The sequence below is a fragment of the Nipponia nippon genome, unplaced genomic scaffold (assembly GCF_047370975.1).
Source record: "Nipponia nippon isolate SJK-2023a ecotype South Korea unplaced genomic scaffold, ASM4737097v1 scaffold_2, whole genome shotgun sequence".
In the NCBI taxonomy this organism is placed as follows: domain Eukaryota; kingdom Metazoa; phylum Chordata; class Aves; order Pelecaniformes; family Threskiornithidae; genus Nipponia; species Nipponia nippon.
Window position 1 is genome coordinate 97,720,177 of NW_028262336.1, and position 14,929 is coordinate 97,735,105.

Below are 14,929 nucleotides of genomic sequence, written 5' to 3' on the forward strand. Positions count from 1 at the left end.
AGAACACTCATGCACCGCAAAGCTGACCCAAACTGGATCGGGCGGGAAGTATGTACTCCATGTTCTCAGTTTCTCTGACATACGGCAGTAAGGTATCGATTCTTCTCTATCACAGCTGCCTTCCAGTCTCCAGCTACCGCTTTTTCTGAAATCCTGAAGATGGCCTTGCCCTCTCCTAATCTAATGACTTCCTAATGAAGCTTCTGGCTTCTTTCTTCCAAATTCTAGTCCTTCAGAAATATTCCTTTTTCTCTTGATCTTGTATCTCCTCTGTTTATGAATATTTTCAGCTACTTCATTTAGGTCCTGCCTGACTGCTTAGACATTTAAAACTTTGTCATGCACTTCCACTGAATCATTGATGTGCCTCTCAGTATGTTTTTTCCTCTTCCTCTGTTTCTCATAACAACTACGTTAGTACATGAGATCAGGTAAATAATAAAAAGGTTAATAACAAAATAAAAAGTTACTTTTGTAACTTAATATGTATTCTATGTACCATATTGATTCCCAATATACAAATGAGAATCAAGGCTGAATGAATAGGATTTAGGAAAAAAAAGCCAGAATAATCTCCTGATTCAAACAAAACTTGAAACCACTTTCCATAGGGAACTCCCTTATTGGAAAATTAACAGTAGTTTTAATGTGTCACTCATCAAACATCCCAGATTCAGTCCCAGCAGAACTGGGAATGACAGCATATATTCTGCAGGCCTGGCAAAGAGCAACTGTACTGAAATTACTTTAGTCAAATCCAGTAAATCAGAATAAGTAAAGTTCTCTTTTCATCATACTCTAACACCAGAAATATAGCTAAGGCCACTAGCCACAGCCATTGACACACAGCAAGAGAGACAACATTTCTCATCGATATGGAAAGCATCTCCCAGTCACGATTTAGAATTAAGAATTCGCCCAGCCAATCTGCTAATAAAATCAAGGTACAATATATTCTATATAACATCTCCACAAGGCAATCTTTTGCAGGCAAATGAGGGATGGTTAGCACCATTGTGTTTTCTTAGTCTGTGACTAAATCAGCTATCATTATCCTAGATATCATTTGATGAGAAGGTGTCTGGAGAGAGCGGCTAATTCTGCCCAGCCATTCTGCAACACTGGAAGGTACTGCAGCTTGCAGTGACAGGTAACTGCTGCTGAAAAGGACGAGTAGCAGGGAGGAAGGCAGTCCAGGAATCAAAGAGCAACTATTGACACCGCATCCTGGAGCCAGTGAAAGGTAGTGATGTTTTCAGAATACATAAGGGACCAAAACCAGAATGAGGTCCTGGAACACTTTCAGTTCCTCAAGGGCTGAGAAGAACAGTGCCCTCTCCACAGAGGAGTGGTTCACTGATGCCAAAGAAGCCCATAGCCAAAACCAGAGAAGCAGATACATGTTTCCATCACTTTACCCTGGCTTCTTTTGAATAAGTCAGCACAGAAGAAAGTGGAACAAGGGCCAGATTGAATGTTTCACCTAGGAGAAGGTGGGATTCTCGCCACAATGGACTTTAGCTAATTCGGTACCAAGAATTTTCATCTGTATCCACGATGGTGCTAAATGGTCACACTGAGCTTCCAGATGCAAGAATGCCTACACAGTGGGGTTTCTGTTTGTTTGGTTGCTTGCTTTTAAGATCAAGTACTAATCAGAAATGTATTCCTGTCCAAGACAACAGACACCCCTCATTTATGGATTAGAGGGTGAAAGCTCACTGTCAGCTAAATAGATAATTTAGAACTTTGCAATTCACAATACGCTACGTTGAAAAATTTTAAGGTAGCTAGGTAAAAGCAGTACATTGCGATCTGAAGGTAAGGGGGACAGCCTTCCAAGCAAAGCCAAAAAAAAGTCTTTTGGAGCCCTCATAGAATCATAGAATCGTTAAGGTTGGAAAAAACCCTTAAGATCATCGAGTCCAACTGTTAACCTAGCACTGCCAAGTCCACCACTAAACCATGTCCTCGAGCACCATGTCTACCCGTCTTTTAAATACCTCCAGGGATGGGGACTCAACCACTGCCCTGGGCAGCCTGTTCCAATGCCTGACCACCCTTTTGGTGAAGAAGTTTTTCCTAATATCCAACCTAAACTTCCCCTGGCGCAGACTGAGGCCGTTTCCTCTTGTCCTATCGCTTGTTACTAGGGAGAGGAGACCGACCCAGGGAGAAGAGACCCAACCCTTCAAAGTAGTCAAAAGCAATGCACAATTAGCACTGAACAGTGGAACGAAAAGGTTACTCAACGAGACTTAAGGGAAGGAAAGTGTGTACAAAGGTGGCACAGTAAGAAAACAGGTCTGCAGAATAGTCATTAAAGAAGACAGCTTGGACAGTCCTCACTGTCTAACAGACAATGAAGGTTATAAGGGAGTCCACTGCCGAAACAGCCATAGTTAGAACAAACAGGGAGACACAGAATCCAGATGTAAAGCTCTATTCTTGTGAGAGAGATTTGATACAAGGGCAGTACTGAAGATGAATGTGTGATGAATTGTCTAGGTTTTTGGAGTATATTGGCATGAACTAAAGGGTACCATGCAGTAAGCAAAACGGCACAGCCACTGCCACTCTGCCTGAAAGCACTTTGGACAAGACCACGAACACGGAGCAGGGAAGAGACTCACACAATCACCAGATGTATTTTGAAGTACGAAGGCCAACGCAAAGTTGGGATATCATCCAAGATGGATCCTCAGAGCTTTTTTGCTTCTCTTTTCAAAGTCTGGGCTTAAAATCCTGATAAACAGAACACTTCCCTGATACATAGTTCTTCACTCAAATAAAACAAAAGCAGGAAATGCCCATCTAGCTGGGTGTATGGCCTCAGCAGCGTAGATACAATTTACAACAAGTAGGCTTAGATTACACCATACCTACAGAAAAAATCAAAATAAATGCTATGGAAGACTTAAAATGAAGTTTGTTTTGTTGTTGTTGTTTTTCTTTCTTTCTTTTTTTTTTTTTTTTTAAAAACACAGTATTTTGGATCAAAAGGGAACCAGAAATGACAAAACAACCAGGCAGTAAAAGAAAAACAGATTTTCTAAAGGGTGAACTATGAAGGAGGTCGAAGAAAAAAAATTGTATTTGGCGAGACAATTGAGAGAAACGGGGTGGCACATCATGAATGCATCCCTACTATAACCAATAAGGCCTCTTCAAAGTTTGGGCACATGCACACCCTGCAGTGTAAATATGAGCATGGACATCTGATATAAAACTTCAGCTGTTTTTTTAGAGGTTCAAGCCATTTAAGAATCACAGTATGTTTAGCTCCTTATATATTACTGAATATTAGGTCGCATTTGTTTTGGCATACACTCAACAATATCCCTCCCATTAACTAAAGCTGGTCTGCAGTGTTTGACTATGTATCAAGTATGGCCTCAGAGGACTAGAAAACATTTCTATCTGTGGAATGTTTCTAGCAGACAAGTGGAAGTGAAGAAACAAAAAGAATAAGCATAATGGGTCCCAACCCATCCTTAGGATTTCCTGCCCCATATTAGTTGTAAATTAAATACCAGCTTTCTAGCTAATGAGGCAAAAGAAAGTAACGAGTTGTATTTAACTTCAATTTAGCTTTATTTTCCAACACTCTTAATAAACTGTTCCAAAATTAAATATTATATACCTTTCTATCTATGTTTTTATGTACTTATAATTTCTCTTCAATTTATAACTCCTTCTGTTAAAGGATATTGAATGTTTTCCTTTTAGTTCAAGCACTCTAAACAGGATGTAATTTTCCCATGCCACAAAAAGAAAAAAAGCTCATAAGGAAACTGACATTTAAAATACGTTTCTCTTAGTGATTAGAAGGTATCAATCTAATAGGGAAGCATTTTGCATAATGTTTTTGTAAGAGGAAAAAAAAAAAAAAAAAGGAGATTAAGCTCTTCACAGGACGAAATGCTGTTTGCATTCTACAGTCGTAGCTGACACTTTACCTTTCCTGTAGTTTCTCATCAGAGATCTGTAATTCTTCTTTTAAGTTTTGGTATCTATCTTCCCTTAACAATCTGGTGCCATCATAGAGAGTCAGTTCTCTGTCATGTATTAGTCTGTTTGAAAATAAAGAATAAGCTTTATCTAGCCTTTGATTACTTTTTAAAATACTCATATCAACTAACACTTTTTTAAAACGCTACCTCAGTCAACATAGTAAAAAGAAAAAGTTATACCAACGTAAGATGCATCCAGGTGTGGAGGTAAAATAATATGCATAAGTAAACAATTTCAGCGCATAGTCAGTTAGTCAACTTAGTTTAAATAGAGATGGTAAAAAAATGAAAAATAAAAAATTCTATCTTACCAGTAGAGTATGCATAGATGGCGTGAAACAACCATTTTGTTATACTTGTACCAAGTAATATACTTCTGGTTTGTTACTTGAAGCAATATATTTCAGTTAGCACTAATGATATAACATACATAGAGACCCAGCTTTTATTTTTTTTATGCAAAGTTGATTATATATAACACATGCACATGTCAGAAGAAAAATCAGATGGCAAAGCTAAACTGATTAAAAAGGGAAAAAACAGGCAAGCATAATTCTCTCTTCTGCCCTTCTGCATACCTATAATAAAACAAGGCACAAAATGTTTTTCCTACAACCTGCTTTTAAAGCTGGTGATGTCCTTTAACTTTGCAAAAGGCAGCATACAATGCAGGCACGTGAAATAGCAGAAAAATTTGACCTGACAGTATAGACCTCTCTATACTACCCAAATAGTATTTGCTACTACTACTTCTGTTCTGCAAAGTTTAATTTATTTTTTATTGAATTATGAAATAATGTTTAGAAAGAGTTCCTTGCAATCAATATGAAGTATGCTTTTACGTATAACTGTAATGATCACATTTTATTTAGAAACAGAATGCATCCAAAGTATTGTAAACATTTTCTGACATCTTGCATTTTCAAATCATTGTGGAAATATTACTGATTTTTAGATTTCGTAAGTTTAGAGTAAAATCTAGCTCCTTCTTCAATTCAGACTTACATTCTGTATTTACAAAGAGCCGAAATTTCCTGTATTATTATAGACTTACCATGAATATGAAAGAATTGCTTCTGCTTTTAAGTATGTAAAGACTGAACATTACACATTCTATGAAACTTAAATGCTCAGCTTGGTCTTTACAGTATTCTTGAAGTTACAAAGTCATATTCACCAGAAGGAACTTAATTTCTCAGTGTGCATGCACTCAATAAACACATCATGCGCACCCAACTTATCCATGCTCACATCCTGACCTTTGAAGTACAGCTAGAGTGCCAGGGTTAATTCGATGAATGCCATCAAGAATAACAAGCTTTCCTTCCAGGGCAGCAGTAACAAGTGGCGATGGTCTCCAAGCAGTGTCTCCATTAGGAAGAGTATACCTTTGCTGTAGCAAATCTCTAGCTGTCATATCCTGTAAGTATCGATTCATCAGAAGAATATATTTATGCTCTATTTTCTTCATCTACAAGTACCTGCTTTCTCCTTAAAAAACTGCATTCTATTTTTCCTGAAAATATACCCAAAAAAGATTAGCACGAAATCTTCAATTACTTTTCCAAAGAGTATTAGAAATACACACACGAATCTACATACACATTATGTTAAATAGTCTTTGGAAGTTCTAGATTTGCCAATATCACCTCTTAGAAACCAGAACAAAAGCCTTTTTTTTTGCCCCCCTTAAACGTAATGCAAGCATATGACAACTTGTACACAGCTTTGTGTACAGAAGGGGGCAGCAATTTACACCTGGAAGAAACGAGAGTCATTTATTTCATATAGAAGTCACCTCAAAGAGCAAAGCTTTCATCATTAATCTTGAACACAAACCAGCATGACATTCCACCTCTCAGCAGGAAAATGCAGTGGAAGCATTGGAGAATAAAGGACAGAGTAAGGAAGAAGCCAGTAACACTCAAAATATCAAAAGTACATAGCAGATCGTAAAATAATGCTTAAGGGATAAATCAAAACCAAACATATTCTCGAGCACACATATTTCAGATGTTCCATTATAACAGGTAAGCACTAGAGCAACAAAGACGTAATAGCCATTTTGTGACCTGGAAGATGAAATGCTTCCCTCAAGCTGTGCTGTGAACACAACTTAACCTAAAATCAGATGAGAAAAATATTTTCCACTGTAGCTGTAGCTTTTGCATATGTCCTTTTCACAACTATAAACCCTTTGAACTTTAAAGAATAAAAATAGAATACATTACGTCATATGGCCTGAATCATTTCCTCTTTCTACGTTTCCTTAAAAGTCTTAAAATAACAGGACAGAGTCTGGTTCCTTCAGTGCTTCGACATTTGTATAATTTAAAGTTTCACATTCAAATCCACAAAACCAGACCGTATTTTTATTGTTGTATTTCTGTTTTTTTTACTGCTGTGTTTGCTCTTTTCTATTTTATTAATGAATTAGACTAAAACCAGAATGTGAAACATTTTTATCAAAGCCAGAGAAAAATGTGGTTTTAGGACATGCATCAGAAGTGTGCATTCAGTAGCTAGTAAATGCCATGTAACTGAATATTTAACTGACACACCTTCTGATAATTCACCTCTAGAGGAATGAAACAACACACAGTATGAATTGATTGGGAGCCTAGTATGCTATATAGAATGTCTATCTGTAATTCCAACAACCACTTGAGAACCATGCATTAATTTTCTGGAGATAAATTCAGAAGGGTGTTTTGCTGCAAAATATTTTCTGAAATACAAAATGAACAATTATATTGTAATTTAAATGGTTGAATGAGATTCAATTTAGTGATGCATTAAAAAGAAGTATCATTTGCTAACACCTGCACAGTTTCTGTAAGGGATTTGTTTTATGGCTAAGTACCTGCCCAGTGATTTACTGTTTCTATTTATTTACTCTAAACCAATTTTTAATATATGATATTAAAAATATAACATTATGAGATATATTGTCATAATACTCTAACACTAAAAATCCCTCCCTTTACAGGGGAGGCAATTGAAGTATATGAATTAATTTTTTTCCTCTTATTTTGGGCAAAGCAATGGCAACATTATATTGCCTTGTCAAACAAAATGCTTATTTTAAGTCATTGTAACTTATGTGTTTTACATTGTGTTGTTTATTTTCTAAAATACCTTGTATACAGGAAAAAAGAAGTTTAGGAGAGAAAACAAGTAGGATAACTTCTGTTCCACTCCCTTTAGCAGCTATAGCCATATAAGCCTCCAACCTAGCCGTTTTTCATGGCTTGCAGTGCTAATCATGTTCTTGGCAATTATCGGGTGAAAAAAATCTATGTTTCCTGCTTTTCATGCCAATTTGGACTCATATTTTGTTAGTATTTCTCAAATAAAAAATTGGAATTTGTAAAGAAAAATTATGAGGTCATGCAAAAAAAAAAAGAAAAAAAAAGAAATCCTAGAAACAAAACCATCACAGTACACAAACACCAGTGATATGCTTAGAAGACTGTTTTTGCTGGGGAAGAAAAGGAGCCAGTTGCTGGAAAACTGTTATAACACCACTTTGAATATTGCTTTTTTTCCCCCCTGAAACTCTGGGGGGAGAAAATGTTTTATTTTAAACAATTTAAACCAAAAGTTCCCTAACTACAGTCCACAAGGAACTAGCTGGCTGCTGCTTCTCATTTGCTGTTGCTTAACTGCATTAAGAGACAACTTAAAAACAAACCTTTCCTAATCGGGATGAGTTTCCTTTGTCAGCAATTTGCCTACATGGAATTGCATATAATGAGAAATCCGTATAATGATGTCAACAAATGAGACCGGAATTGTTCTCTGAGCCAACTGTTAGTATAAGAGATGATTTATGTGCTCAGAAGGTTTGGGAACCCTTGGTTTAGGTCAATTTGATTCTCATCTCACAAAATAAAAGCTTTTAGAAGTTTTTTTTTCTGTGAAGTCAATATAAAGAGCTATGCCTTTTCACACTATTCAAGCCCTTAAATCAACTTCAGATGCAAAGAATGATGACGCAAATATTAAAACTAAAAGTAAATATTATATATGTAAAAATCTAAGAATTCATTTCTTCACAGAGCCTGAAGAAAAACAGTGCTATTGCTTCAGACCAAGGATAAGTGCCCCACTACTTATTTTTGTGTCTGCAGAAATTATTGGAAAATAAAAATGAACCACAGGACAAATAAAAGCCTCCTTAACTTTAGAAATGGATTTAGAACGATATGGTGTCCCTCAAAAAATCAAAAAGACACTTTTTTGAACCAAAGTAGAAAAATCTGCTAGATTTACAGCATTATCAAACTTCTGATAGCCTTCATTGCTGAATTACTGTATGAATTAATATATTTAACATCTGTCATTAAATTATCCTGTTACTTGGCTAATCAAAGCCCCTGATATGTTATTACATATTTTAAGAAAAACAAATGCATTCTTAAAATTTATCAGAAGATGTATAGCTCGGCTACATTCAATCATTTTTTATACACTGCTTCCTGTAAAAACTTCTGAGATTATGTAAGACATTGTACATAGGAAATACCTATACGTATAGATACACATGTGGATCTTACATAGACTTGTGTACACAGGAATTTATAGTGAACAACAAGCTCACAAACAGTCATTTATTTGCCTTAGCAATACTGTTTGATATCACCAAAAAGCCTCTCTATAAAAACCCTCTGCCCTTTGAACTTGATCAAACCCTGGTGAAACCAAAGGAAAGGTTCACTTCAGTGGCAAATACTTCAAACCCTTCATCTAGTTCTGTAGGTATTACAGATGCCTCTGAAAGACAGATGTTTACTGAGTAACTAATTTCATTGTCAGCTCTTCTCATGTGTCTCCAAAAAGTAAATTTTCTGTTCTTATTCACCAAAGCCATACTAATTAAAGGTAGAATGTTGAAAAACAATAGCCATGTTTTTAACCAAATAATTATCTAATTTTGCTGGTGAGTACCCAATATTATATAGCGTGCAACAAAACACGGGATAGGGTGTGCCTGTCTTTAAGCAGGTTTGTCAAGTTGCAAAAGTTATTTTCCTGGGATGATTTAAAAATATGTTTACAGTGACAAGTGCAGAGAGAAGTATGCAGGCTAACTGGACACACTCAGTTCTGGCTCAGAATCTACGCACCTATCTCAATATACCGCTGTACAGAACGTATCACGCGCTGCTGGGAATTACTATGAACATACTGAAGGTATATTACTATGAACATAACATTGCATTGATGAGGCTATGCAGCTTTGGAACCCAAATCTGCTTGCACCTGGCCATGTTAAAGTGTGAGAAAAGGGCAGGAGTCATCTGTCTGACTCCGTCTATGCAGACAGTTGCAGAGTCTGCACCTTCATCAGCTGAAGCCCTATAGAAGGAAGGAAAAGCAGTTGGATCCTGTCTGGGGAGGTTCTCAACAGTGCAGGAAAACGTAAAATGGACTGTCTTTCTTTTTTCATCATCAGTGATATTTCTCTTTTCTATTTTCTCTCAGTTTTTGTCTGTTTCAACCCTTCAACCTCACTACCCATTTCTGTCAGTGTCTCTCTCTCCCCACATGCCACGGCACTTCCAAATCAGCTGCCACTGCCTTTTCTTCCTTTGGAGGCCTCCATGCTGCCTGGGAAAAATTTAAAGAAGCAAAGGGATGGAAGAAAGAGACCAATATTTTGCATTAAATTTCATGCTAATGTTCCCCTGCAGCACTGCCAGTTATCACTTACAACTGTAAATACTGTGATATTTGGTGTATTTTGACTCACAAGGTCATGGGAGACTCTTGACTTCACGTTTTATTTGAGAGTGTTTTGATTCCGCAAAGTTATGGAGAAAACCTTCCATGTGTGATCTCTACTGTGAAAAGCTAGCAAATTAATTAATTGTACTTTATAACCTTGTAATTTTTCAGTTTATGTCATGAGGTTATTGTATCAAGATCTAAGACTGACAACTGCTCAGGTGGCCAAGAAGGCCAATGGCATCGTGGCTTTTATCAGGAATAGTGTGGCCAGCAGGACCAGGGAGGTGATAGTGCCCCTGGACTCAGCACTGGTGAGGCCACACCTCAAGTACTGTGTTCAGTTTTGGGCCCCTCACTACAAGAAGGACATCGAGGTGCTGGAGCGTGTCCAGAGGAGGGCAACGAAGCTGGTGAAGGGTCTGGAGCACAAGTCTTATGAGGAGCGGCTGAGGGAACTGGGGTTGTTTAGCCTGGAGAAGAGGAGGCTGAGGGGAGACCTTATTGCTCTCTACAACTACCTGAAAGGAGGTTGTAGTGAGGTGGGGGTCGGTCTCTTCTCCCTAGTAACAAGCGATAGGACGAGAGGAAACGGCCTCAAGCTGTGCCAGGGGAAGTTTAGGTTGGATAATAGGAAAAACTTCTTCACTGAAAGGGTAGTCAGGTATTGGAACAGGCTGCCCAGGGAAGTGGTTGAGTCTCCATCCCTGGAGGTATTTAAAAGATGGGTAGATGTGGTGCTTGAGGACATGGTTTAGTGGTGGACTTGGCAGTGTTAGGTTAGCGGTTGGACCTGATGATCTTAAGGGTCTTTTCCAACCTTAACGATTCTATGATTCTATGAATTCTTTCCAAACATGTACTGAGTGACCACTGGCTCTGGGAGATCACTGTGAAGCACGACAGAGCTTGGGGTTTGCAAAAAACCTCTAGTGCTGTGACAAAGCCTGAAGCACTGTCTGGATGAAATCAAAGGGAAAAACCCTAAATGTACAGCAGCCCCACTGTGCCATGTTTACAATACTCTGAGACAACTGACAGCTCCAAAACCTTCATTCCCTGGAACCATTACTACTACTTCTATGTTAATCTTTGTAAACACAAACTTTACATTTTACTCAGTAAAAACATTCACTCTGCCCTTATTTTTTCAGTTACTGTAAATTTCTTCTTCCAACTCATGAAAAATGCAGCTGCAAGAACAAACAACTTGCTACCACCTTCAAAGCCCACGAATGCCCTTACGACTTCTCCAGTTCCTCCTTCTTGTCTTTTTACCCCATGACTGCCATTTTAAGGCAACTATGTCCAACGGCCTGTGTGTGTCTCAAACAGTGTTAATGCACACTTCGCCCCAAATTTATCTTTAAAGCCACATCTGTACTAAGACACAACATAAATAAATTAGCAACAATTAGGCTAACGGCAGAAGACTACTGTCTGTTTGTTATAGCACCTATGAATAATGAAGTTAATATTCATTGAATGTGTACATTACATTTAAACACCGGCCTTCATATTTCTAGAATGCAACATTTTTGAACATGGAACTTTATCTTCCAATCTCTACTGCAACACAGTCCCACCAAAACTGTAATCATCAGACTAAACAGAAATGTAAAAAAAGAAAAGGCACAGAATTTATAACATTGATTAAAATTCCACATGTTAGGCATCAGAAAAAATAAACATGTAAGAGGATATTAGGTGATCTTGACAGAAGAAACATATCAAAAAAACAGAAGAAAGATTAAGTTTACCGAACATGGGAAATAACTTCAAAAAAATTCCCCAGAAACATAAAACCCATTATGTATTCTTAATACAACAAAGAAACTGTCTTCCATAATAGTTAAAAAATAGTGTTGATAATGGAGAATTTCATTATAAGATTAAATAGCATATGGGGGAAAAAAAAAAAAAAAAAGGAACGACAAAAGGTCTTCAAGAGGCAACATGCATGAATTACAAGTGGTCACCACTCTGACTTAAAGGCAGGAAACATACTTAAAAAGGGAAAAAAATATCCAAAAAGGAGAAGACAGAAAAGACAAAGTTTTCTTTATAACACTCAGTTATACCAAATCATAAAATGAGTTGTCAGTTCTCTGTGGCTAGGAGAAAGACCATTGTGCTAAACGATTCTCCTTACATTGTATTTAGATTACCTCCCTTTCACATTCACAGTGAAGTCAATAAAATGGAAGGAAAGCAGTATCAGGGCTAGTTTATATGTAATAACATTGTACTATCTATATTGCTGCACAGTACCTCCTCCGTTTAGGCCTGCAGTAAGAAGAGATTTCAGATAAGCATTCTAACAGAGAGCATAAAAAATGCTCTATAATGATCAGAAAACTGCTATCTTCAAAATCTTCACTATCCTTTATTTTTTTTTAACCCATATCAGTGATTAGCAGTGATTTTAAAAGCTGCAGATGTATATGAACATAGCTGCAGCTTTTAAAATCACTGAGAGAGAGAGAATATACACAAAGAATCGACAGCTATGTATTATATTTTAGGTCATATTTAAAGCATGACCATCAGCAGATAGTTTACTTACCTGGTACAGCATGATAGGTTCTATACTGTATCCCAGTATATCAGCAAACTCCTTAGCAATAACTGTTTTGCCACAACCCTAAAAAGTTAAAAAATAAGAACTAGATTACATTCTAAGCAACATGGGGAAGGAGGGAGAAAAGAAATTTAAATTCTTACTTTTCCTCCAATTAAACACATATCTTTAACCATATGGGATTGCATCATTTCTGCCAACAGTTGATTATGACTGGAAGTCCTTATGAAAGTATCTGATCGAGGATGCTTTTTTAACAGCCTAGTCCCAGCTGGAACCTGTAAGGGGAAAAAAAAAAATCAAAATGCTAAATAAACTATACTGTGATAACTCTAGGCTTTGTGTGGACTGGGTTATGCTTTTCCAAAACTACTGTAATATTTTGCTGATGATTGTCATCCATCAAACTTAAACGTTTCATTTAAAAAACATTCAATCATATAATTTCTAATAGACAACCTCCTTCACACCTCCTTCACTCACTCTTCATGAAAAAAAAAAAAAAACCAACAAAACAAACGTGAACAAATTCAATTGTGGCATTGGGGTCTGCAAAGAACTTGAGGCTGTGTGTGCTAGAGACAAAATATAAAAATCAACAATATTTCTTGCTCATCAGAGAAACATGTAAGAGAAAGAGAAATTTGTATTGTGAAAATCTGAAAGAACTACTTTGACCAGAACTTTGGAGAGTTTCAATCGTTCCCCATGCTAAGGCACTCGCTCTATTTCCACTTCCCATTCTAGTCTGGGAACCATTTCATCTGCAAACTCCTCGTGCCCTCCTGTTCCCAAAGAGACATTCTGCAGACCTGTTTTCAGAAGGTATCACCTACACGTCAAACGAAAGCAAAAAGCTTCCCCTCAGACAAGAGTTGAATCACGTCTCTACAGACTCACCTTTTTCTGACAAATTCCCATTTGCTGCTGTTCCCCTTTTCACTTTGTCATGGTACAAACTCTCCAAGGATATTCCTCACCAATGCTAATATGATCTCTCTCCGACTCCCACTAATTCACCTTCTTTACAGACTCTCTAGACTCTCCAAATTCAACATTAACTTCAAATTTTCAGATCAGTATCTGTTTCCTGAATAGGACCTTATTTCACCACCTAGCAGGTCATAAACTTCATTGGAAGACAAACTAATCATCTTTGATGTGATTACTTTTGTTCCATTTTTCCAACATCCTGTGTCGGAACATTACCAAGCACTCATTAGATTTTATTTGAAGTGTAGACAAAGATAGACTATTGTTTTTATTAAAAGAAAAAGGGAAAGCAGCACCAAGAGCATCACAAGTACTCTCTGTTATTCTAATCCAATAAAAAAATATGAAATTTAGAGGCTTTGCTTTCTTCCATTCTTTAGCATTTCTTTTAACACAAGAAACTTAAATGAATCACATCTAGGAAAGTATGAGTTTATCTAGACATAAAATCTTGTGCATCCATAATCTAATATTTCAGTATCTAAATGCTTTTCTAATAAGTATCATGTGTTACTCTATCAAAAAATATTCAATGCAAATGAGTTTTAGGATCAAGTCTAAGTGTAAAATTCTCGATGAAATGAAAACAAGTCAATGATATCTAAAAACATATATAGTTTGATAAATATATAAATTCATACCTGGAATGTCACTTCTTTTTCACCAATCTGGACAGTTACATCAGCCTTAAAGGGTTTGTTTCCATTTACAATTTCTACTTTTGCAATCCTTCTGGGAAGCAAGTGGCTTTCTGAATCTTGAAGCTCAAAACGCTGTAGAAACAGGGGGTGGGGGAAATTAATTAGTAAATACAGCTTTCTGTTTTTTAAAACTGTTCCTTCTGAAAACAAGGCCAGAAGTATATTCAAGATTAATTGCTTGTGAAGTCCTAAATCCATACTTCAACTTTCACTTCACATACCTGTGTTCACATTCTTGATGGCCTATATATTTTACATTTAAAACCAAAGCAAAAAGATTGTATACCATCTACTTATTTTGACTGTAGTGATAGATGTAAAGTGAAAATGTCATATGGTGACTTTTCCAAGTCTTAGCCTGACAGACCAAAATAATAAGAGAAACGGATGATAGCCTTTAGCATGTGTAATAATAGATCACCTATCTCTGCAGGTCATTACAACCAATTGCAGATTTAAACATCTGGCTACCAATAAAAATAACCATCAAACATTATGTTTACTTAGCTCCACAGCCTTATCATGCAATGAAAATTGAGGACAACCTGTACAAATTAAGCCTTCAGCATATTCTAGGTATACCAAGGACAAAAAACAGGACATTTGTCTTCCCAATCCTCTTTTGATCATTATACTCTCTATTTTATGCTGTATATGGAAAGCATGAAAACCATCTAAAAAATCCTGTTAAAAGCCTATTTTGTTGGGGAAGGAGAAGTCATATTAGTGGGGTTTATGCACAAAATAGCCACTAACTGAAATTACTGAACTCATAGAGCCATTATATTCAGAGTGAAAGCTGAGTAAACAAAAGAAAAAGAAGTATTACTCAACTCCGTAGAATTCTTAGAAAAAAGATTTTTTTTTAAACAGAAGTCACTAATGTAAAATAATTCTTAAAAAGCATGTAG

The 14,929-nt window shown here is 36.7% G+C and overlaps 1 protein-coding gene across 1 annotated transcript in view; it reads right to left on the reverse strand.

The window, feature by feature from the left end:
- VWA8 (von Willebrand factor A domain containing 8) overlaps window positions 1-14,929 on the reverse strand; it is a 199,800-nt gene that overhangs the window by 135,178 nt on the left and 49,693 nt on the right. Inside the window, exons 10-14 of the mRNA XM_087759030.1 lie at window positions 13,959-14,090; window positions 12,468-12,602; window positions 12,310-12,387; window positions 5,273-5,433; window positions 3,960-4,073 (exon numbers count right to left, since the gene is read on the reverse strand). Of these exons, the coding sequence (XP_087615156.1) occupies window positions 3,960-4,073; window positions 5,273-5,433; window positions 12,310-12,387; window positions 12,468-12,602; window positions 13,959-14,090 (620 nt within the window). The remainder of the gene's footprint in view (window positions 1-3,959; window positions 4,074-5,272; window positions 5,434-12,309; window positions 12,388-12,467; window positions 12,603-13,958; window positions 14,091-14,929) is intronic.